The sequence below is a fragment of the Salvelinus namaycush genome, chromosome 8 (assembly GCF_016432855.1).
Source record: "Salvelinus namaycush isolate Seneca chromosome 8, SaNama_1.0, whole genome shotgun sequence".
In the NCBI taxonomy this organism is placed as follows: Eukaryota; Metazoa; Chordata; class Actinopteri; order Salmoniformes; family Salmonidae; genus Salvelinus; species Salvelinus namaycush.
Genome location: NC_052314.1, coordinates 22,715,166 through 22,740,736, shown reverse-complemented (window position 1 = coordinate 22,740,736; position 25,571 = coordinate 22,715,166). Strand labels below are relative to the sequence as shown.

Here is a 25,571-nt window from a genome sequence, read left to right as displayed (position 1 = left end):
TTGACAATGGCCTCTGTAGAGTCTTGCGTTTTGGACTGTGTCTCAGGCTCTGTTTTGTCTCTGCTCACAAAAGCACTAATGTCTTGTTTTCAACCAATCGCTTATTGATAACACGGACCACACAAGAGTACAAGTACGAGTAAGTATTAACACTGTCTGTTCATTTCAATTTCAAAACAAACTGCCTGATTTTCTTAACTGGGTAAATGTTCTATTCTCATTTTATTACATTCCTTGTTTTACTTCCAGAATCTTACAGTATTTGGCTCTGCATTTTATATCAGTCCCACATCTCCCACTTTCATTATACTGTAGTTATTATAACTTCCTAGTTACATTTTGCTTAATTTACCACATAACATCTTCATTGATCCAGTAAATTGTTTCCCTTATAAATGCTTAATAAGAATTCTGGATCTTATTTACCAAGCTTTGAAAATCAGACTTGCCTTTTCTCAAATGTGTTCCAACTGCTCACTGGTTTTGTACTAATGTTTTATTTATAAGTGTATGTTTCACAAACATTTGTATACAACCAAGTATGAGAAATTCAAAAGCAATTCTTACACATTTTGGAATTGGTTTCAAATGAAGAATAGCACTTACAGCATTCAGTGTATATCACTGCTATAGACAAGTACTGTGTTGCTATCTCCCTTACTGCTCATCCTGACAGTGTTGTTGTCCTCTCTCCCAGCAGGAGGAGGAGACCCTACCTGTATAGGAAAAGAGCGATACACAGGAGCCGGCCTGCCTACTCTCTGGAGGAGGCTGAGAGCCTCGCCGAGGGGCCCCCATGCCCGCCACTGAATTCCTCTAACTCTTTCATGTCCAGGAGGGAGAGGAGTAGACGGATGACCATGTCTGTGTGGGAGCAGAGAACCAGCCAACTGCGCAGGCACCGGCAGATGTCCAGCCGAGAGATCCTCTTCAGCAACCCCAGTGAGGAGCAGGAAGCGCCCCCTGGCTGTCCACACCACCTCAAAGCAACAGGCACACCCACAGGCAGCCTGAAGCTGGCTGATCCCACAGCTGACCCTAAGGCCTTCACAGCTAAGCCCCCAAAGCCCATGGAGATGCCCCTAGAGAAACCAGCCCTGTCCATGGGTGTCCCTGAGCTCCACTTATCCAGCCCTTTACCAGAGCCACCCGATCCCACTGACACGCCCCTGCCTGACCCCCCCACGTCCACAGCTGTGTTCATACCGGAGCCTACAGAATCTGAGCCATGCCCAGAGGGCAAGCGTGGCATCCCCAACCACTGCCACCAAGGCCTCAATGGCCGCAGGAGCCCCTGGTTGAATGGGGAGAGAAGGCAGAGAGCGGTGCGTAAGTTCCGCCCTCCTGCTGGTGACACCCTGACCACTGACATGGAAGGCATGAGGCTCAGGAGGCCACAGGGCACAGGGCACTGTGAGGCCCAGGCTGGGGCCAGAGGCCTGGACTCACCTCAGGCGGAGGGCAGCAGTCGCTCTGTCAGCATGGAGAGGAAGACCCCAGAGGACCCAGTGGAGGAGGTGAGGAAAGACGGTAACGAGGGAGAAACCAGGCAGCCTTCCGAGACCAGGGAGGCTGAACACAGGTGAGGAAGAGCTCACACTGATGTACAGCTAGTTCTATTAATTCAATACATAGTAGACTGTTTGTATAGTATTCTGTAGACTTTGTTTGTAAAGTGTTAATAGTCAGTATTCTCCTATTTTCAATGTATCAGACTTCAGGGTGCCCTAAATACAACAAATCCCTAGTGAATCCAGACTCAGTCTGGATGTTGTTCCTTGTCCCTCTGCTCCTCCACAGACAGAGGGAACATGATCAGACTGGGGGTCCTGAGCTGCAGAACAGGGAGGAGGGTCTACTGTCAGATCCACCCACCCTGCAGCCATCTCAGGCTGCAGTACTGGCGCTACCAGAGGGCCCCACAGGAGACAGTGAGACCGATAGCAACGCCACCACTCTGAACCAGTCCCCTCTGAGCTCCAGTGTTGTCATCGAGGTGACCGATGTCCAGTTGTCACTAGAGCTCACCCCCATCACAGGTAACACCATCAAGGGTGTCCTTATTTTACATTCAATGTACTCTAATCACATTCAAAATAGTTCTGCTGAGAGGTGTATGAAAGCCTTTATCTCATGCGGGGTTGGAGATACCCCTGATATCACAGCATGGTACCACAATCAGAGTAGCACACCCACATTATCCACCTCTTCCAGGCAACAGTAAAGACGTGGAGGCGTCCAAGCCTGAGAAGGACGAGGAAGAGGTGGCCAGCCCAGTCAATACTGTCACACCTGACAGTATGTTCATCTTCAAACCTGACAACCTGTAAGTCTCCCTCTGCTCTTCTCTGCTCTTCCTATTACATCATCCTAACGCCATCCTCCCTACCATCATTCTAACACCCTCATCCTTACTGTCATCCTAACACCATCATCCCTACCCTTATCCTAACACCCTCATCCCTACTGTCATCCTAACACCCTCAGCCCTACTATCATCCGAACACCATCATCCCTACCGTCATCCTAACACCCTCATCCCTACCGTCATCCTAACACCCTCATCCCTACCGTCATCCTAACACCATCATCCTAACACCATCATCCCTACTGTCATCCTAACACCATCATCCCTACCATCATCCTAACACCCTCATCCCTACCGTCATCCTAACACCATCCTCCCTACCGTCATCCTAACACCCTCATCCCTACCATCATCCTAATACCATCATCCCTACCATCATCCCTACCGTCATCCTAACACCATCATCCCTACCGTCATCCTAACACCATCATCCCTGCCATCATCCTAACACCATCACCCCTCCCATCATCCTAACACCATCATCCTAACACCATCATCCCTACCAGCATCTTAAAACCATCATCCTCAACATCATCTTAAAACCAACATCCTCACCATCCTCTTAAAACCATCATCCTCTTAAAACCATCATCCTCACCATCATCTTAAAACCCTCATCCTCACCATCATCTTAAAACCCTCATCCTCACCATCAAACACAGGCATGATAGAGGTATAGAAACAAAACACCCCTTTCAGTCCTGCTCTGACAGCTGTCTCTCTGTTTCTCAGTCAGAGTGGTTGTATCCTCTGTTCCATCTCTAGGATCCGCCGGGCCTGTCACTATGTTGTGAACCTGCGTTACTTTGAGATGTGCATCCTGCTGGTGATCGCTGCCAGCAGTATCGCCCTCGCTGCAGAGGACCCCGTTTCAGCCACCTCCGACTGGAACAAAGTAAGAGCCAGTCTGGTCACTGGGCTTTACATGGACTCAACAGATGGCTGTTTTCCTCTCTGACCTTGAGCCTCATTGTTCGAACAGTCCTTCTCCACAATGGTGGCTAGGCTATTGTCTTTGAGTTGTGATTGCTTTTGTTTGGCTTTGTTTTCCTGTGCTGTACTATCTTCTCACAGCATACCGTGAGTGCAAGCACACACTCGTGACGGGGATTGTGTCTGCGTCTGTGCTTGACGCTGTCTCTGACGAGTATCGCTGATCTCACAGGGGGACAGCAATATTAGAGTTGTCACTCTCTGCTCACACTGAGGAGCCAGATAGAGGAGAGGAGGGTGTTGGGGGGTATAGAATCATTACATCACACTCCCTACTCCCACCTCTGGTTTAGGCTCTTCATACGACTACAAATCGGACAGATAGCACAAACAGTGTCAATCTAGTACAATCTGGAATTCTGCAGCATTCCTATTGTCGATGCCATTGTTTTGTACTTCGTTACAGACGTTCCTTGAGGTAAAAAAACAAATCATTGGGAATGTGTGCCTGGGGTCTCATATCAGGCCCTGTCCTAGCTGAGCAGCTGGAAGACTGAAAGAAAGCATTACGTTAATTGCTTTGTGAAGGTCTCCCATGGTGACTTGATGGGGTGGGGCTTCTCTGGATGTTGCTGATTGATGCAAATCGAGTTGGGAATGCAATGGGCCTGGTGACACGCTAAGAAGCTAATCAAAGCACACATCCATCAGCAGAGAAGGGCTCCACTTGAAAGCATCATCTTCCAAAGTCTGAAATGGAAATAGAATTCCCTCCGGTTCAACTTAATCAGTGTGACCATTAAAGAGAGAAGTTGGTTTCCTAAAAGGGAAATATGTCCCCAGTTCAGCGGTGAAGAACAGATGCAACACATTAAACAGAAGCTCTCAGTCTCTCTCTGATCTGTCTCGCTCTGATCAGTCTCTCTCTGATCAGTCTCTCTCTGATCTGTCTCGCTCTGATCTGTCTCTCTGATCTGTCACTCTCTGATCTGTCTCTCTCTGATCTGTCTCTCTCTGATCTGTCTCTCTCTGATCTGTCTCTCTCTGATCTGTCTCTCTCTGATCTGTCTCTCTCTGATCTGTCTCACTCTGATCAGTCTCTCTCTGATCTGTCTCGCTCTGATCTGTCTCGCTCTGATCTGTCTCGCTCTGATCAGTCTCTCTCTGATCTGTCTCTCTCTGATCTGTCTCTCTCTGATCTGTCTCTCTCTGATCTGTCTCTCTCTGATCTGTCTCTCTCTGATCAGTCTCTCTCTGATCAGTCTCTCTCTGATCTGTCTCTCTCTGATCTCCTCTAATGTATGAGCTGATGGCAAGGAATGAAATGTTCTTCCTCATCCCCTGGAGTCCAGTTTTGTAATGGATGTGTTCATATATTTGTCTACTTTTTACCCCACAGGTTTTGCGTTACTTTGACTACGTGTTCACAGGTGTCTTTACCTTTGAAATGATAATAAAGGTGAGTTATAGAACAAGTTTATAGAACAAAAATACAGTGTTCTTTATTCAATCAGCAAGGATCCTGCATTAAAACATTACCAAACAATGTCATATTGACATGCCATAGGTCATACCATACTGTAGCAGAATCAGTTGGATTGGACAGAAGGTACATGAACATGTTTGGCATAAACTGTTAGTCCCAAGAAAATGTCATGTCAGATAGACAGAATGTATTGTATTTAGCTAATTAACAGTGAGGCAAATGCAAATATTTAGCACAGTTCTGTTTTCAAATCATTTAACAAGATTTATTTTTGACAGATGATAGACCAGGGCTTGATTCTCCATGACGGCTCCTATTTCCGGGACCTGTGGAACATTCTAGACTTTATCGTGGTGGTCGGAGCTCTGGTGGCCTTCGCCCTCACGTGAGTCAAGTGACCTTGCATAGGTTATAACTTCCTGTGTTGTGTACATTACCAGTGTATACTGCCAGTGTAGTATAGCACTGTGTTTCACTCCGTTTTGTGATATACATGTTTTTTCTATCCTGAGATATACATGTTCAGCATCCGCGTTTTTCTCTCTGTCGTCCTCTGCTCCTGTGGATTGTGTTGCTGTGGGACTGCCAGGAATGTGCTGGGGTAAACACTTTCTTCCCTTCCCTTCCCTTCTTTCTGCTCTCTTCAACAGGATCCTATGTGTCCTCTATAGTTCATTACATAGAGTGCCTTCACAAAGTATTCATGGGGCGGCAGGTAGCCTAGTGGTTAGAGCGTTGGGCCAGTAACTGAACTGTTGCTAGATCGAATTCCCGAGCTGACAAGGTAAAAATCTGTCATTCTGCCCCTGAACAAGGCAGTTAACCCACTGTTCCTCGGCCGTCATTGAGAATAAGAATTTGTTCTTAACTGACTTGCCTAGTTAAATAAAGGTTAAAAAAAAAAATATTAAATATCCATTGACAACATTTTTCTCACCCACAATAACCCATAAGATATTTAGCAAATTGATTGAAAATGAAATACAAAAATATCAAATTACATAAGTATTCACACCCCTTTTCTAGGACACTACAAACTGAGCTCAGATGCATCCAATTTCCTTTGATCATCCTTTAGATGCCACTACAACTTGAGTGGAATCCACCTGTGGCCAAATCAATTGTTTGGACATGATTTAGAAAGAAACACACCTGCTCTTTCCATGACATGACTGACCAGGTGAAAGCTACTGATATCACTTGTTAAATCCACTAAATCCATACAGCCAAAGCAATGCTTGTTAAATCCACAATCAGTTTAGCTGGGGGATGAGACAGGTTAAATAATGATTTTTAAGCCTTGAGACAATTGAGACAGATTGTGTATGTGTACCATTCAGAGGGTGAATGGGCAAGACAAAAGATTTAAGTGCCTTTGAATGGGTTATGGTAATAGGTGATAGGCACACTGGTTTGAGGGTGTCAAGAACTGCAATGCTGCTGGTTTTTCACGCTCAACAGTTTCCTGTGTGCATCAAGAATGGTCCACCACCCAAAGGACATCCAGCCAACTTGACACAACTGTGGGAAGCATTGGAGACAACATGGCCTAACATCCCTGTGGAATGCTTTTGATAGTCCATGCCCTGATGAATTAAGGCTGTTCTGAGGGCAAAAGAGTGTGCAACTTAATATTAGTAAGGTGTTCCTAATGTTTTGTACACTCAGTGTAAGGTCCCACAGTTGACAGTGTATGTCAGAGCAGAAACTATACCATGAAGTCCAAGGAACTGTCCGTAGATCTCTGAGATAGAATTGTGATGAGGCATAAATCTGGGGAAGGGTTTAAAAAAATCTAAAGTGTTGAAAGTTTCCATGAGCACAGTGGTCTCCATCATTGGGAAATTAAAAAAATATGGAACTACCCAGACTCTGCCGAGAGCTGGCCGTCAGACCAAATTGAGCAACCGGGAAAAAATGTAACTATTTGGCCTGAATGCAAAGCACATTCAGGCCAAATAGTCGGAGAAAACCAGGCACAGCTCATCACCTGTCTAACACCATCCCTACCGTGAAGCATGGTGGTGTCAGCATCATGCTTTTCAGCAGCAGGAACTGGGAGACTGGCCAGGATAGAGGGAACAATGACTGGAGCCAAATACAGACAAATCGTTGATGAGAACCTGCTTTAGAGTGCAAATGACCTTAAAACCTCTACAGGATCGGTGTCCCCCCGCTGGACGGTTGAGCTAACGTGCGCTAATGTGATTTAGTAGCTATTACAGTGAAGTATTCACACCCCTGAGTCAATACTTTGTAGAAGCATCTTTAGTGGCGATTATAGCATTGAGTCATCTTGGGTATGTCTATCAGCTTTGCACATGGATTTTTTCCCATTCTTCCTTGCAGATTTTCTCAAGCTCTGGTAAATTAGATTTGGCTGGGCCATTCAATGACTTTCACGTTCTTGTTCTGGAGCCATTCCAGCATTGCTTTGGCTGTATGCTTGGGGTCATTGTCCTGTTGGAATGTAAATCTTCGCCCCAGTTTAAGTAAATTAAATATTTCTGTGTTTCATTTTCAATAAATTAGTAAACATTTCTAAAAACATGTTTTCACTTGGTCATTATGAGGTATTTTGTGTAGATGGGTGAGAAAAATACATTTTGAATTTAGGCTGTAACAAAACAACATGTGTAATAAGTCAAGGGGTCTGAATACTTTATGAAGGCACAGTACATGTATCTTTCTAATCAGAAATGTAAAGCACAGTAATACCTCTCCTGTAATAAGTAACATGGTTAGCTCAGTGTTAAAGTGAGTTCAACAGGTTCTTCATTCTACGTGTGTCTACTTGTAGAAATAATAAAGGACGGGACATCAAAACCATCAAGTCTCTTCGGGTGCTGCGCGTCCTGAGGCCCCTGAAGACCATCAAGAGACTACCGAAACTCAAGGTAACCCATTTCTCAGATATTACTTCCCATGTTAACCGTACCTCCTCCAGTCAACAGTCTGAGGGATAGACTACATACGAGATATATCAAGGTGTTCAAAGGTGAGGTAATGTGTATGTGTGGTATGATGGTATCAGGTGAGGGCAGAAGCCACTGTTAAACAGGTGGAGATGACTTTACATCCATTTAGTCACACCTGTTTCCACAAGAGGGTTTCCATGAAGCAGAGAATCAGTCAGAGAGAAGATTGGGTGATAAACCTGAGCGTTTGATCATGAAAACATTTAGTCACAAATTGATTTCCCAAACCTCACACATCCAATTTCTGCTGTGGGGAAGAGTGTCTCTGTCAAACCTGGAGGAAATGAGTCAGACTGATAACTGTGTGAGTGTACCAGGACGGTAGTCAGTCAGGTGCTACCAGAAAAACTGCAGTCAATAGACTTGATTATCCTGGGACTGTAAAGTGAAATAAAGATCTACAGAATAATACAATCCTCTTCCAGTCAGTCATGTCGCAACAACAGTTTGGGATCATTTTGGACAATTGTATGCTATTTATACCACTTGAGTTAGAAGTCATCCTCAACAAATCAGACACTATAGATATAAGATCTTAATTTGAGCCAGTTTGCTACAGCAGAAAAATAATCCTGCAGCAACAGGAAATGTTAATTATTATGTGGATTACACTGAATTACAATGAATTACATTTTTTGTAGTGGTTGCTAAATTCTTCGTTAGAGAAAATCAAGTCTGAAATTTCAAAGTGGAAATTATAAACTTCAGAAGCCTTTTCAAATCACAAATAAACTACACGTTTTAAATGTCCTCCTTCAACAGGGTGATCAAATTAAGGTCCTACATCTGTGACTGGACGAAAGCTAATCCCCTACAGTTTTAGCATATCAGTCACTGTCTGACTTTTTTTTAAATTGCCCTCCCTCATCCTTCATCCTCTGTCTGTGTGTAGGCAGTGTTTGACTGTGTGGTGACCTCTCTGAAGAACGTCTTCAACATCCTCATCGTCTACAAGCTCTTCATGTTCATTTTCGCTGTCATCGCTGTGCAGCTGTTCAAGGGGAAGTTCTTCTACTGCACTGACGGATCCAAAGACACAGAGAAGGACTGCCAGTAGGTGTCTGCTGAGCTGCCTGCATAGGGCCTTACAGAACACTAACATAGTTGAAGTGGATGGAGACCTATTGGAGACCTACAGTATTGTCATGTTTTCTAGTTTCTTTGTCCACTGAATGTCCATTGTACACTGTGTGTCTGTCTCATCCTATCAGGGGCTTCTACATCAACTATGAGAAAGACAAGCAGGACGTGAAGAGGAGGGAGTGGAGGAGACATGACTTTCACTATGACAATATAGTCTGGGCCCTACTCACTCTGTTCACCGTCTCTACTGGGGAAGGCTGGCCACAGTAAGTCTCACTCTCCATACACACTACTCACTATGTCACAACTGTACATAGGCTAGACTGAAATATACTTCAGAATGTCAATGTGGGTGTCCAGTGCTGAGCACAGTGTGATCTGCATGTCTGTGTGTCTGTCCAGGGTCCTGCAGCACTCTGTGGACGTGACAGAGGAGGACAGAGGACCCAGCCAGGGCAACAGGATGGAGATGTCCATCTTCTATGTCATCTACTTTGTGGTCTTCCCCTTCTTCTTTGTCAACATATTTGTGGCTCTCATCATCATCACCTTCCAGGAGCAGGGAGACAAGATGATGGAGGAGTGCAGCTTGGAGAAGAATGAGGTGATGGAGTCACATACACATACACACACATACACACACACAGACACACACACACACACACACACACACACACACACACACACACACACACACACACACACACACACACACACACACACACACATTACACAGAATCCTCAACCAAACGAAATGTAACAGACATTCAATTTGAAATGTAGAATTTCCAGTGATACCATACAACACACCAGCTCAGTGTAAGTGTTAGTGATATGGTTTGCTGGTAGAATGTAGCAAACACATCAAAATGACGCCGTCTGTTCTTTTAGACTTAACTTGCTCGGTCTTGACAGGTGATTACGTAGAGGAGCACACTGGCTCATGGAGAACACTAGGTAAATATACAGGAATAGTGAGAGTTCCCCTCCAGACACAAAGTCTCTCCCACCAGGTATCCCTCAGCCGACACTGACCAGAATGTTCCCAGCAGTCCACATAGCAATGTGTCTACTTCAAGGATAAAATATAAGGACTTTCCCAGAGCTAGCTGCTACATACTGTACTTAATCCCAGGCTATTTCCTGCACAACAAACTGTTCTTCAACTTTCTTTCTTGTGTGTTTTCCGTTACAGAGGGCTTGCATTGACTTTGCCATAAGTGCCAAACCCCTGACCCGCTACATGCCTCAGAACAGACAGACGTTCCAGTACCGCCTCTGGCACTTTGTGGTCTCCCCCTCCTTTGAGTACACTGTGCTGGCCATGATTGCACTCAACACCATTGTCCTGATGATGAAGGTGTGGATAATGATTGTATACAAACAGTACATTCATTTACACCTTGTTCATTATCTCTAATGTACAACCTGACCCATATGCTGAACTAATCCCATTTATAAAGCTTAATAGCAGTCCCTGTGGTGCAGAAGGTATTATGGAGCCTGTTGCTGTACCTCAGGGGTGTCAAACATCTGGCCTGCAAGGGGGGAGACTATATTTAGCAAATTATCTAGAGAACTAGCTTTTGCAGATTTTGACGCCAAGGAAATATAACCAATTTTCAGTGCGCCCCTCCGGGCCTCGTTGAAGACCGAATTTGGCCCTCGTGGCAAAATTAATTTGACACCTCTGCTGTAGCTGATTGGGTTGTATGATGCATGTCCCTCTACCCTGTGCTGGGCTCTAGCTAACGGTCTGGGTTTTTTCCATCCCGTGAGCATTTAATTTATTCAGAGAAAAAGCCTTCGGTCAGACAGAGGGAGAGAGCCATCAGACAGAGCAGAGGATGACTCAGCCTTTATTAAATATTGATCTATATCCACCTGCTAGTATTTAACATGTCCTCATTAACTCTGCCTGTACAACTCTGATTAATTACTCCTTTTAGCCTCAGCTCTGCTCAATGTTTCGCTATTTACGTATCAGAGGGAATCTGCCATTAACCTGTGGCTATAGTTCTATAGTTGTATGGTGGTTGAGCAAGATGGTGTGTGTTTGGGTTCATTGTGTCATTTGGGGTTATCTGTGCATCCCAGTAATTTGGAGAAATTCCAATTGTGTTTAATGGTGTCTCTCTCTTTCGCTCTCCTATGTGGTGGTAGTATTACTCAGCCCCACCAGTGTACGAGGCTATGCTGAAACACCTGAACACAGCCTTCACTGTGCTCTTCTCTGTGGAGTGTGTCCTCAAGATCATGGCCTTTGGCTTTCTGGTGAGGAAACAGTTTAAACTTACAGATGTAGGATCTTAATTTGAAAAGTCTCTTGCTGAGACTTTTCCTGCATGGCAGGAAATGCAAACTTGTAGTGTATTTCAGTTTTAAAAAGGCTTCTAAAGTTTGTAATTTCAGACTTGATTTTCCCTAATGAAAAATGTATCAACCCCTACAAAAATGCCCATTGAATATAATCCACATAATAATTCACATTTCCTGTTCCTATTTTCCTCCTGTAGCAAACTGGCTCAAATGAAGATCCTACATCTGTACTGCCCATAACATCATGATCTGATACTGTGTGCAATGCTACTAACATCTACTGACTGAAGTATGGATGTTGTCCTCTCTTTTCCAGAACTACTTTCGAGACACTTGGAATATATTTGACTTCATCACGGTTTTGGGCAGCATCACAGAAATAGTGGTGGACCTGCAGGTAAAAAAGCATGACTGAATATCAGTCAATGGTTGATTACGTTGCCATTTCTATGCAGTGTACTGTAAATAAACGGCATACATAGTGCTAGTGTCTCTCTCATCTCCCTTTAGTCAATTGAGACCTTCAACATGGGTTTCCTGAAGCTGTTCCGAGCTGCTCGACTGATCAAGCTGTTGAGGCAGGGTTACACCATCCGCATCCTGCTCTGGACCTTTGTCCAGTCCTTTAAGGTCAGCTCCACTCACAATACAGTACAGCACTGGAAAGAGACACTTAAGACTGAAGCCAGGTGTGTGTGTGTAACGTCTGGTACTGTTACTTTATCATGACATAGGGTTTCTCTTTCAGGCTCTCCCCTACGTCTGTCTGCTCATTGCCATGCTCTTCTTCATCTATGCAATCATCGGAATGCAGGTAAGGTGTTGCTCACACGCTTGATCTATTCTGCCACTTTCTTGGTTCGTCATTGCATGGTGTGAATGTGTCGGTTCTGCATATAGCACAAGACATATCTCATGAATAGTCTCTATTCATATACTGTCCATACTGTCTATACACACCATTATATACTGAACAAAAATATAAACGCAACATGCAACAATTTCAACAATTTTACTGAGTTACAGTTCATATAACGAAATCGGTCAATTGAAATAAATTCATTAGGTCCTAATCTATGGATTTTGCATAGGCCCACCCACTTGAGAGCCAGGCCCACCAACTGGGGAGCCAAACCCAGCCAATCAAACTTAATTTCCCCCCACAAAAAGGGCTTTATTACAGACAGAAATCCTCAGTTTCATCAGCTGTCCGGGTGGCTGGTCTCAGACAATCCCGCAAGTGAAGAAGCAGGATGTGGAGTTCCTGAGCTGGCGTGGTTACAAGTGGTCTGCGGTTGTGAGGCCGGTTAGACGTACTAACAAATTCTCTAAAACAACTTTGGAGGTGGCTTATGGTAGAGAAATTAACATTCAATTCTCTGGCAAAAGCTCTGGTGGACATTCCTGCAGTCAGCATGCCAATTGTACACTCCCTAAAAACATTAGACATCTGTGGCATTGTGTTTTGTGACAAAACTGCACATTTTAGAGTGGCCTTTTATTGGCCCCAGAGCAAGGTGCACCTGTGTAATAATCATGCTGTTTAATCAGATTATTGATATGCCACACCTGTCAAGTGGATGGATTATCTTGGCAAAGGAGAAATGCCCACTAACAGGGATGTAAACAAATTTGTGCATATGTAAAAATTCTTGAATCTTTTATTTCAGCTCATGAAACATGGGACCAACACTTTACATGTTGCGTTTTATATTTTTGTTACCGACTCTGACATCGCTCGTTCTGATATTTCTGATATATATTTGGAATTTGTGTATTATTTTATATTGTTAGGTATTACTGCACTGTTGGAGCTATAGACATAGGCATGACGTATGTGTACACGACCCATACAATTTGATTTGAATATTCCTCAAGGTTTTTGGAAACATCAGACTGGATGAGGAGACTCACATCAACCAACACAACAACTTCAAGACCTTCTTTGGTGCTCTGATGTTGCTATTCAGGTATAGTAGGATATCCTGCATGTGTCACACAGTGGCTAACCAAGGCTCAGTCTCTGAACAACACACTGCTGTCTGCCTGCAGGAGTGCCACAGGGGAGTCGTGGCAGGAGATCATGCTGTCATGTTTAGGGGGGCAGAAGTGTGAGCCAGACCCCTTAGCTCTAACATCAGACCACGAGGAGCGCTGTGGAACTGAGTTTGCCTACTTCTACTTTGTTTCCTTCATCTTCTTCAGCTCATTTCTGGTAAGAGTCCTACTCTAAGAGTCCAGCTGTCCTACTCTATGAGTCCTACTCTAGGAGACCGTCTCTTACCGGAAATGAGAGGAAGAAGTTGAAGGAGACACTTACATGCATACATATTCCCTTTCATGTACACATGTTCTAGTTCCTTGTCTATGACCTCCTCTAATCACTGTTCAGATGCTGAATCTGTTTGTGGCTGTGATCATGGACAACTTTGAGTACCTCACCCGGGATTCTTCCATCTTGGGGCCTCATCATCTGGATGAGTTTGTTCGTATCTGGGGTGAATACGACCGAGCTGCTTGGTAAGTCAGAGGCCCAACAACACATAGTAACACATACAAAGTAGCAGCACAGCACATATGTTATACAGCATGTCATTATATGTAGGAATTATTTACTATTTTAATGTTATTCTAATGTTTCACCCAACTACTTACAAATACCACCATATGGCCTTCAAGTCCAAAACATTTCACAATATGAATAGTATTGCATATTTGCCTAATTGTTGTCCGATGTGTCCTGATGCTCTGCTCTCCAGGTTCTTGTTAGGACAATGGTGACAATCCAGCTCTAGTAAACTCCAGCAAAGCTGAATCTCTGTGTTTATTGTTAACTACAGAAATATATGTTCTTTCCAGTGGAAGGATTCACTATAAGGAGATGTACACAGTAGTACGCACTATTTCCCCTCCCCTGGGCTTTGGAAAGAACTGCCCCTACAACGTGGCCTGCAAGGTTTGGCTCCCCCACCACTATCCCTTGATCCCTTAACCCCCTCCTACCTGTTGGGACCCTTCCTCTGCTCCCTTCCATTCCTCTCCAACAATTTTCACTACCCCTCTAAGGCCTGCTTGCACTGCTGAAGGGGGACCGCCCTGGTTCTGCCCCAGGCCAAAGAATGACTGGGTTATGGCTTCAGGATACAAAGAGACGGCTCCTCCTCTAGCATACAGACAATATCATTATGCACTTCATGCTGTAGATGCAGAGCAATGAACTATTGGAACATTTAGTGTAACAAACAACTACACAAAACTAGTTTGCTGAGTCGTGTCACTCTGTGGCTGGTTGGATCTGGTACCTCTGATTTAGTTGACTGGTTATAGTAGAATCATGAGAAGGGTTATAGTGGGGCCTACTGTAAGTCCCTCCCTGACAATAGTCAGCAGTAACGTTGCAGGTTTAGGATGCCAGGTAAGTATCTGCCAGATCCACAGAGGACCGTGCTTTCATTCCTTTGGTCTTTGATTTTAGATTTTCTTCTTCTCTCTCTTTTCTATGCCAAGTCTGCATAGAAATACCACAACCTGATTTGATCCTTTCTGTGTAATGCCATTGAATAACCCTCTTTCTGATATCTCTTCCTTTTTTTCATATTCTTTTCTTCCTCCATTCCTTGGTAATACCTTCCCTGCCCTTCCTCCTCCTCCTCGTCCTCCTTGTCATCTGCCCTGCTCCCTGCCTCCTCCCCAGCGGGCGTATTCATTACACTGACATGTACGAGATGCTGACTGATATGTCGCCACCTCTTGGCCTCGGAAAGAAATGTCCCTCCAAAGTGGCTTATAAGGTAGACCAAAGACAACTAGGCAACGTTTCTACATTTGGTCAATGGAGATGGCAAAGTAAAACCTTTCCCTCTGTGTTATATAGCCAATTCCAAATGAAGTGTGGAAAATGACTGTTGTCTATCGTACTGTAACGTGTCGCTTGTCGAATTGTAAGAGAATCCACAATGGTGTTTTTTGATCGGCAGATGACAATACGTAGAGTAAAAATAAATTAGCATTGTGCTTTGGCGTTTTCTTTTTTGTATTGATTTGCATCTTGGCAGAGAAATAACTGAGGAAGGTTTTGTGTGTTTAAGAGCTGTTTGTGGAATAACTGGTTTTCAGTGTCAGTAAGAATGCTTCGGTTTTGAAACGGGTGCAAAAAGCGAACATGTATTTCATAGAGCCACATTGTACAGTGTCAGAATGTCAAACAATCTTTCTCAATCACTGCTGCTTGATTACTTCCTCTATCTATACGCATGTGCCTTCTGCCCTTGCCTTCTTTGCCTTTTTTTCCATTATCATTGTCTTGTCATACGTGTGCATGGACTGTACAATGGAAATGAACCTACCCTCTTTGTGCACACTGTGTTGTGAGTCTCTTGGCTGTTGTTACAATGTCATTCTTATTCGAGAATTGTGTTATTAAAACATGCATTTATAATCCTTTGATTGTAAGTTTAGCTTGAACAGTGAAAAAAGACTATCAAGTAGTTGAGACTTGTATATTACTGTAAGGCATAGATGGTTAACTGAGCATCTCTTGTTGGCAACATGTTGTCTCCTGGTTAGTGAATAATATTTCCTGCGTTGCTCCCCCCTCTTTCCATGGACACCCTCAGAGGCTGGTGCTGATGAACATGCCCGTGGATGAGGAGATGTCTGTTCACTTCACCTCCACCCTCATGGCCCTGATCCGAACTGCCCTGGAGGTCAAGATAGCCAGAGGTCAGGCTGGCATGTGAAAATAGATGAACATGAACAACTCTCTGAACTTGTTGTTCTTCTCAACTTTCTCTACACACTGTTGACCAACCGCCCCCATGAGCACCTGCTGCATGCTTTATCTCCTGTTGTTGTTGTGGTGGTTCCAGGAGGGGAGGACAGGGGGCAGATGGATTCAGACCTACAGAAGGAGATCGGTATCATCTGGCCACACCTTTCTCAGAAGACCCTAGACCTGCTCGTCCCCATCCACAAAGGTGACAGTCAGAATGTATAGTACCTCTGGCATTAGTCAATGTAGTTGAACTATTTGCTATAGTAGTTTTGCTTTTAAAAGAATTCCAAATGAGTGACATTATGCCATTCTTCTAGCAAATCATATGACCATTGGGAAGATCTACGCAGCTATGATGATCATGGACTATTACAAGCAGAGCAAAGCCAAGAAGCTCAGGCAACAGCTGGAGGAGCAGGTATGTCTACCTGTATGCACAGTATGAAACTATGGCCTCTGAACAGTAGTTTGCATACTCTCATACTGGACCTATTTCATCCTCATCCCCTATAGAAACACGCTCCCATGTTCCAGCGTATGGACGCGTCCTCTCTGCCTCAGGACATCCTCTGCAGTGCCAAAGCCCTCCCCTTTCTGACCCACAGCGCTGGATCTGCCCTGTAAATATGCTTTTTGACTCCTAAAGTCCCCAAGCCTGTGTGGGTACAGGTATGTTAATAGATGTGTGTGTTCATCCTAGATAGGCATGCCGGACGCCGATGACGTACGCCGTCGATTAAGGCAGCCCCTGCACCTCTCTGATTCAGAGGGGTTGGGTTAAATGCGGAAGACACATTTAGGTTGAATGCATTCAGTTGTGCAACTGACTAGGTATCCCCTATCCCTCTCTGAATGTCTGTCTTCTTATCCGTTCCATCAGGACCAGAGGAGGGTTTGTGGCCTTGAGTCCCATCTCCCCCCAGGAGATGTTCATGCAACCCATGTCCCAGGACCTTGAGGATAAAGAGGAGGACTACCACCACTATCACTACCACCACCACCAGCTCCACACTCTGGTAAGGAATAGGTCTCAAGTACTGTAACATCCCCAGAAACACACTCACTCAACGCCCTAATCAAATCAAATCAAAGGGATAGTTCACCAAAATTACAAAATTGCACATTGCTAAGGAAATCAATGTATGTATGTTGAACAAAAATATAAAACGCAACATGTCAAGTGTTGGTCTCATGTTTCATGAGCTGAAATAAAAGATCAGAGAAATTTTCCATATGCACAAAAAGCTTATTTCTCTCAACTGCACAAATTTGTTTACATCCCTGTTAGTGAGCATTTCTCCTTTGCCAAGATAATCCATCCACCTGATAGATGTGGCATATCAAGGAGCGGATTAAACAGCATGATCATTAAACAGGTGCACCTTGTGCTGGGACAATAAATGGCCACTCTAAAATGTGCAGTTTTGTCACATAATACAATGCCACAGATGTCTAAAGTTTTGAGGGAGCATGCAATTGGCATGCTAACTGCAGGAATGTCCACCAGAGCTGTTGCCAGAGAATTGAATGTTAATTTCTAAACCATCAGCCGCCTCCAATGTCGTTTTAGAGAATTTGGCAGTACGTCCAACCAGCCACACAACCGCAGACCACTTGTATGGCGTTGTGTGCGAGCGGTCTGCTGATGTCAACGTGATCTGAGTGCCCCATGGTGGCGGTGGGGTTATGGTATGGACAGGTATAAGCTACGGACAACAAACACAATTGCATTTTATCTATAGCAATTTGAATGCACAGAGATACCGTGACAAGATCATGAAGCCCATTGTCATGCTGTTCATCCGCCGCCATCACCTCATTGTTCCGGTATGATAATGCACAGCCCCATGTCACAAGGATCTGTACACAATTCCTGGAAGCTGAAAATATCCCAGTTCTTCCATGGTCTGCATACTCACCAGACATGTCACCCATTGCGCATGTTTGGGATGCTCTGGATCGACATGTACGACAGCGTGTTCCAGTTCCCGCCAATATCAAGCAACTTCGCACAGCCATTGAAGAGGAGTGGGACAACATTCCACAGGCCACAATCAACAGCCTGATCAACTCTATGCGAAGGAGATGTGTCGTGCTGCATGAAGCAAATGGTGGTCACACCAGATACTGACTGGTTTTCTGATCCACGGCCCTACCTTTTTTTAAGGTATCTGTGACCAACAGATGCATATGTGTATTCCCAGTCATGTGAAATCCATAGATCAGGGCATAATTCATTTATTTCAATTGACTGATTTCCTTTTATGAACTGTTAGTCAGTAAAATCTTTGAAATTGTTGCATGTTGCAGTAATATTTTTGTTCAGTGTACAAGGTATGACAGCAATCTATGCTTTGGTATAGTTTCCCTGGCAGTGGCTCGCACTGTTTCCAAATGCTAACATTTTAGCATTGGTGCACAAATCACATTCAAGTCATGGGACTGATTTTTGCATTTTTCGGGAATCAATTTGAGATACTTTCAGATGATGTGGACATGATGTGTGTAGACTGCTTACAAGGTAAGTAAACCAATATTTTATTTTGTCATTTGGGTGAACTATGCCTTTAAAGTTAATTCCGCATATACACAGTGTAAAAGCATGTATTAATTAGTATGTTACTCACTTAATGGGGAAATGATTGTGTTTTTAGTATTACACACTAAATGCATTAGTAGTTAGACTTTTGATGGGTAAACCTCCAGTGAGATATTATGGGGTTGGGTTATAGTCTGGTATGATGTGGTTGTGATCCAGAGAGAAGCGGAGGGGGGAATTGAGACTGTTTGTCCCAGGAGAGGCAGCATCTGACTGGACTCACTCTGACTCATCCAATCCCCCATCCATCACTGTGTCACTGTCCAGTAAATTAGTTGTCACTGTCCCAGCCCAATCAGTATGCAGTATTCGGACACTAGTGGGGTGTGATTTGTGTCGAGAGGTTTTATGTATGGTGCCAGTGTGTTCTGCTTCATCATCAAACTCTTGTCTGAAACAACATTGTAAAAAGCACTGTTGCTGATCCCTACCCTCTTATTCTTAGAAAAAAAGGGTTCCAAAAGGGTTCTTTGGCTGTCGCCATAGGAGAAACATTTTTGGTTCCAGGTAGAACTCCTTTGGGTGCCATGTAGAACCCTCAGTGGAAAGGGTTCGACCTGGAACCGAAAAGGGTTCTTTAAAGGGTTCTCCTATGGGGACAGTCGAATAACAATTTTTCCAAGAGTGTACAGTACGATCAGACTGTCATCATAACTATTAGACCCAGCACAGATTAGTTTCTCATCTGTGAGTCATGCACACTTTTAGCCCTTTTTTGCCCCAATTGGTAGTTACAGTCTTGTCCCATCGCTGCAACTCCAGTACAGACACGGGAGAGGCGAAGGTCGAGAGCCATGCGTCCTCTGAAACACGACCCTGCCAAGCCGCACTGCTTCTCGACACACTGATCGCTTAACCCGGAAGCCGGCCGCACCAACGTGTCGGAGGAAACACTGTACAATTGGCGACTAACGTCAGCGTTCATGTGCCCGGCCCGCCACAAGGAGTCGCTAGAGCGCGATGGGACAAGGACATCCCGGCCAGCCAAACCCTCCCCTAACCCAGACGACGCTGGGCCAATTGTGCACCGCCTCTTGGGTCTCCCGGTCGCGGCTGGCTGTGACACAGCCTGGGATCAAACCCAGGTCTGTAGCGACACCTCTAACACTGCGATGCAGTGACTTAGACCGCTGCGCCACTCGGGAGGCCCCGTCAAACACACTCTCACGTTACCCTCAAAGCCATTCAAACACACACCTACATTTTTATAAATACACATTCTAATGAACTCTACACAATCAAAGCCAGTTCTATCTAGCAGTACTGGATTATAGTAGCTGATACAGCTGCCTTGCCCCCTTCTGTGTCATTCCCAACTTCACCATGGCAATGTCTTACCATGCTGTCCACTCCACACAGTGTTGTCCCTTGTTTTAGGCATTATCACTGCGCACCCATTTCTATGAAATGGCATCATAATTTCTTCGCCGTAGGCTTTGATGGACCATGCATATTATGCTTACTTTGCAAAATTGTCATGATTCTGCTGAGCTTTGGCACTATGGGGAGTGTGACTCTGACTACATGAAAGTGTGTGCCTTTCTGTAAGTGTGTCAATGGAACAGAGATGGAGACGGCAGCTTGTCTCTAGTGGTTTAGTGTCATCCTCAGCACTCCTCTCATGGTTTTGTGGTTTAACTGTACTGTGCCGGTATTTGGCACCTTTGTCATCATACAGAGCTGTGGCTCTCCCACACACCTCTCTGTTCTTTGAGCAGCTGTACAGAGTTCTGTTGGAGGATACTGCTCATATATTTTGGTTATGGTTTCTCAGCTCCTCTCAACTCTTTGGTGATGAGTGAGGCATTTTGGTTTCCTAAGCCTGCATGCATGTGACTGGTTCTTTCCTCCGCTTCATGACTTTCAGTTATTCAAGCGCCAGCTTTAACCCCTTTTTGCGCATGTAGACACCGCCCCCTTCCTTCCCTCAGCCCCTCCTCTCTGCCCCGCCTGGTTGTCAGCCCCAAATTGACAGTGGTACTCCAACCCACAGTACTTCTGAGGATTCCAGACAGGCACCACTCACACAGGTTCACAATGAATAGTGAAAAATGAATACATTACACTGCCAACACACAGTGCTTTGGCTGTCGCTGTGCTCAGCAAGTGCTTTTACTCTGAGTCAAGAGGGTGTACGGCTATTCGATATTGATAGCTCCACTCTACAGTATGTCAGTCAGCATACTACATCTGCTTGTGGCGTGTTGGTACAGTAGTCCTCTGCTGGTCCCCTGACGTCATTGCTGCAAACTCTGTCTGTTTTCACACATTAGAACTCTGCTGTGTTTCTCTCCCCTTCCTCTTTCTCTGACTATATAGGTTCCGGAGCGCAAAGAGTTTAACCGCATCCTTTGCCCTACTAACAGGCAGGATGCCCCACTCAAGGTGCCCGGGTGGGCAGTCTCTATCCGAGCCTCGTCTATGCCTCAGCTGGCTGTAGACACACAGGTACCTGTTACTGTACAGCCCCTCACCTCCCCTCCTCTACCCATGGGGACTCAGAAAGAACAGGACCCAGGTAGACAGCCTCTGTGGCGGCTTCAGAGGGATTGATGAACACTGGGGCAGTTGCAGGGACATAGATACAGCAGTCAGTCAGCCAATCAGCCATGAAGTGGAGGATTGGGTGTTACTAGGTTGCTATAGTTGATACATATGATTTCAACTGTTACCTTCAATGGTTGTTGACAGTGTGGGTGGCATACTTTGATGGTTTCTAATCCTTGCATGGCAAAAATGTCAGTGTGCCAGGTTTCCCAAAACGGTGTCTTTTTAGTTCAAGGTAATATGGCTTGGAAGTGACTTTGGGTCCTTGAAAGCGCTATGTAAATACCATGTATTAAACATGGAATGTGTGTGGTGAATGAGAGAAAGTCTTCTGCTCAGAACTCAGATTAGAACTCCACACACTTCCTACCCTCCCACATTCTCTCAACCAATTGCACATGCATGTGTGTGTGTGTGTACTGTATGTGTGTGTGTGTGTGTGTTTATCTGTGTGTGTAGGTTGGGACAGACAGCAGCAAATTGATGAAACGCTCCTTCTCCACTATTGGTGATCAGTGCGTAAATGGGCTGTGGCAGGAGGAGTACTCTCTGGAGAGGTTCAGTTCTGACCGTCTGTATAGACCACGACAGAGGAGCATCAGAGGTACCTTATACACAGTTGCAGTTTACATGGCTCCTTTCCTTTTCCGTTTAAAGCAGGAATGTGTTCACTATACCATTGCTTAGGGTCTATTCACTGGTCCTGTTCCATTTGAAGAACTATTGAAGAACACTGGTGGTTCTCAGTTTTAGAAGCCCCCTGATGAAAGCTGTGTGTTTACTATAATGTATGTGACCCTCTTCATAGCTCCCCTCTCTCTCCCTGCCTCTCAGGCATCAGGTCCAACCTCAGGGAACCAGTGGATCAAGAGCGGGGGCGCTCCAAAGAGCGGCGCCACCTGCTGTCTCCCGACGTGTCCCGCTGCAACTCTGAGGAGCGGGGCCAGGACCCGTCACAGGAACGCAAGCAGTCCCGCTCCCCCAGCGAGGGACACGCACATGTCCACCATAGACAGGTGGGTGTTCTTTTAACGGCCCTGACACTGTTATTATTTAATTCCTGGCTTTAACTGTCAATAACCGCCCCTGCTACCATTAAAGCCTGGTTTATGTGTGAGATCTCTTATCTCTGCAGGGCAACACTTCAGGCAGCCCAGGCCCGTCTAACTCTGAGTCCAGCACCCCCAGTGGCCGTCGGCAGCTCCCCCAGACGCCATCGCGGCCACGCCCTCACATCTCCTACTCTCCCCTGATATGCCGAGCCCACCCCTCCCCCCCTGCTGTCAGCGAGGGCAGAGCCCGGATCCAGGAGGCCCCTGGAGAGACGGAGGAGCCCTTGTGGAGGGAGGAAGGGGAGAAGCCAGCCCAGGTGGCAGGAGCAGGATCGGGGGTGGGGGTGGTAGTAGGGGTGAGTGACCCAGGGTTAGGGGTCAGTCACCCACATCCCTCCCCTCACCGGTACATCTCGGAGCCATACCTGCCCCTGCACGAGGAGTTCCACAGCCCAGACTCCTCAGGCCTGGAGGAGACTCTGACCTTCGAGGTGGCCATTGCAACCAGTCTGGGTCGGGCCAACACCATCAGCTCTGCCCCCCAGCTCAGACACAACTGGCAGGTCCCCAACGGACAATTCCATAAACGCCTGGGTCAGGCCAGCTCTCTGGCCGCCTGCGAGCTCCTGTGTGACACCGATGAGGATGACCGCTGTTAGGTCCGGTACTGGGAGATGAAGAGGAGGAAGATGGACAGCAAAACTGGGTACCAGAGAGACAGGGGTCCTCAGTCTGAAGTACACTGTCAGGGCATGTACTGAGTGTGCATCTGTCTGTGTGTGTGTTTGTAGGAGTGCAATATGTTTGCCAAATCAATAAGACAGGGAAGATATGGGAAGTGCACTGCTGGCGTACAGTGCAAAAGTTCACCAGTTGCATTTTGATTGTTGTTTGAACAAAGTCAAATAACTGGGGAGCATGTATCCTCACTGCTTAGACCTATGAAAAATAATAAATATGTTTTAAGTACAGTATGTAGCTGAAAATAGCATGTGAGACTGAAGTAGCAGGAATGTATTAAAATGGTTCTCTTTTCCTCATATAAGATAAAAAGAAAGCTCTCAATTGTTCGATCTTTGTGGATCATGAAACAGTGATTGGTGTGTAGGGATCCGAGGCATACATTGGCTGTCACATCAGACACTGCTTTAAAACAACCCAGCTAGCACATTTGGTTGCTTGGAAATTGTGGCAACGTAAGTTCTTGGTCCTAGCAACGAAGCCATAAGTTTCTTCACCAGTAAAATGCAACGTTTTTTAAACATTCTGAGAATGGAAGTGAAAATTTTGTCTCTTCTGGTAAAGTACATTTTTAGGTTGCAGAGAGGATCTGAGAACATTTTACTATGGTTACCTGAAAGTTTTATTAACGTTTTGAGAACGTAAATTCTAGGTAGTTTAACTGTTTTGAACTCCAAGCACAGATAGGACACATGGAAATTCATGAAGCATTAATCATGCAAACACATTTCTTTTTAATTGTGGCACAGTGCCAGTGAGATTCAAACCTATAATCTTCTGTTTTCTATTCATGGAATTAGTCCACTGTGCCAGCAGGATGCAGTTAGCATGCCATGTTTTTTTAACTCATACAAAGCTGTTAATTTTAGTCTATTCAAAAGACCCTATTTCAAAGGAAACAAGCACTTATTAAGATCAGGTGTGGCCCATTAGTGGGCGTGGTCAACACACCTGAACACACTTAAGAGTATAGAGAGAGTTTTGTTGATGCTGTGAACAGAATGTACAGTAAAAAGTTTGGACACACCTACTAATTTCTTTATTTTGACTATTTTCTACATTGTAGAATAATAGTGAAGACATCAAAACTATGAAATAACACATATGGAATCATGTAGTAACCAAAAAAGGGTTAAACAAATCCAAATATATTTTAGATTTTCAATTATTCAAAGTAGCCACCCTTTGCCTTGATAACAGCTTTGCACACTCAACCAGCTTCATGAGGAATGCTTTTCCAACAGTCTTAAAGGTGTTCCCACGTATGGGGAGCACTTGTTGGCTCCTTTTCCTTCATTCTGCGGTCCAACTCATCCCAAACCTTCTCAATTGTGTTGAGGTCAGGTGATTGTGGAGGCCAGGTCATCTGATGCAGTACTCCATCACTCTCCTTCTTGGTCAAATAGCCCTTGCACAGCCTGGAGGTGTGTTCTGGGTCATTGTCCTGTTGAAAAACAAATGATAGTCCCACTAATCGCAAACCAGATGGGATGGCGTATCGCTGCAGAATGTTGTGGTAGCCATGCTGGTTAAGTGTGCCTTGAATTCTAAATAAATCACCAACAGTGTCACCAGCAAAGCACCCCCACACCGTCACACATCCTCCTCCATGCTTCACGTTGGGATCCACACATGCGGAGATCATCCGTTCACCTACAGTACTCTGCGTCTCACAAAGACACGGTGGTTGGAACCAAAAATCTCAAATTTGGACTCTTCAGACCAAAGGACATATTTCCACCGGTCTAATGTCCATTGCCCGTGTTTCTTGGCCCAAGAAAGTCTCTTGTTATTATGGGTGTCCTTTAGTAGTGGTTTCTTTGCAGCAATTTGACCATGAATGCCTGATTCCCACAGTCTCCTCTGAACAGTTGATGTTGAGATGTGTCTGTTACTTGAACTATGTGATTTATTTGGGCTGCAATCTGAGGCAGGTAACTCTAATTAACTTCATCATAGCGCTTGACTGACCTTCATGCCTTAACCCTTGTGATGTCTTAAGGGTCAAAAATGACCCGCCACTATGTTTAACAGCAGAGAAAACCCCTTAAATTATATTTTTTCAACTTGAAATTTGATTGAGTGACCCCAACATTAGAAAAAGTGAAACATTGCCTTTGTTCATATTTCCATGTAAGCTGTACACCACCAGGGTACAATGATCATCTAATAGGCTGACCACACCGCTCGCGTCTGCGTTGCCAACGTCTAAAATAGAAATCGGTTCTATTTCTGACGCAGATCGTGCTGCAAGTCCTGCCTCTCCCATCGGTTTGTAGAAGCAGGTACCCACGTGCCATCTCCTCATTGGTTATACCCACATGGGTGACTGAAGACGAACGAGGTCAGTGGCGGTAATGCACCTAATTTATGAAAGTTGCCAATCGCAATATAAAGTAAAGAGAAGAAAAAGCCTGGAAGGAAGAGAGATGACTGGAAACGATTCTGTTGACCGTTTTATGTGTGGATTAATTGTCAGAGTAGAGGACCTTGGGCATTTCAGGTAAAATAACAACTCAATGTTTATATCCCAGGACAAATTAGCTAGCAACAGCAACCTAGCTAAATCGGACAAATTAGCTAGCAAGTGCAAGCTAGCTAGCTAAATTGCCATACATGTTTGATGCTTTTCGACCTGTCCCCAAATTAATGTAATTGGTTCAGAGTTTGTTTTGATATTTTAACCTGTGT

The 25,571-nt window shown here is 44.9% G+C and overlaps 1 protein-coding gene across 1 annotated transcript in view; it reads left to right on the top strand.

The window, feature by feature from the left end:
• The window catches only part of LOC120052069 (voltage-dependent R-type calcium channel subunit alpha-1E-like), a 106,738-nt gene extending 83,623 nt beyond the window's left edge, over positions 1-23,115 (top strand). Inside the window, exons 19-48 of the mRNA XM_038998930.1 lie at positions 836-1,582; positions 1,801-2,039; positions 2,215-2,326; positions 3,134-3,263; positions 4,701-4,760; positions 5,066-5,172; positions 5,377-5,388; positions 7,588-7,684; positions 8,658-8,818; positions 8,977-9,114; positions 9,251-9,452; positions 10,044-10,208; positions 11,012-11,122; positions 11,484-11,564; positions 11,678-11,797; positions 11,916-11,981; positions 13,046-13,137; positions 13,220-13,382; positions 13,560-13,687; positions 14,862-14,958; positions 15,784-15,889; positions 16,036-16,143; positions 16,259-16,359; positions 16,455-16,561; positions 16,822-16,957; positions 20,860-20,988; positions 21,604-21,691; positions 21,922-22,109; positions 22,223-22,446; positions 22,522-23,115. Coding sequence (XP_038854858.1) covers positions 836-1,582; positions 1,801-2,039; positions 2,215-2,326; positions 3,134-3,263; positions 4,701-4,760; positions 5,066-5,172; positions 5,377-5,388; positions 7,588-7,684; positions 8,658-8,818; positions 8,977-9,114; positions 9,251-9,452; positions 10,044-10,208; positions 11,012-11,122; positions 11,484-11,564; positions 11,678-11,797; positions 11,916-11,981; positions 13,046-13,137; positions 13,220-13,382; positions 13,560-13,687; positions 14,862-14,958; positions 15,784-15,889; positions 16,036-16,143; positions 16,259-16,359; positions 16,455-16,561; positions 16,822-16,957; positions 20,860-20,988; positions 21,604-21,691; positions 21,922-22,109; positions 22,223-22,446; positions 22,522-22,798 — 4,492 coding nt within the window. The 3' untranslated portion in view covers positions 22,799-23,115. The remainder of the gene's footprint in view (positions 1-835; positions 1,583-1,800; positions 2,040-2,214; positions 2,327-3,133; positions 3,264-4,700; positions 4,761-5,065; positions 5,173-5,376; positions 5,389-7,587; positions 7,685-8,657; positions 8,819-8,976; positions 9,115-9,250; positions 9,453-10,043; positions 10,209-11,011; positions 11,123-11,483; positions 11,565-11,677; positions 11,798-11,915; positions 11,982-13,045; positions 13,138-13,219; positions 13,383-13,559; positions 13,688-14,861; positions 14,959-15,783; positions 15,890-16,035; positions 16,144-16,258; positions 16,360-16,454; positions 16,562-16,821; positions 16,958-20,859; positions 20,989-21,603; positions 21,692-21,921; positions 22,110-22,222; positions 22,447-22,521) is intronic.
• Positions 23,116-25,571: the final 2,456 nt, after the last annotated feature.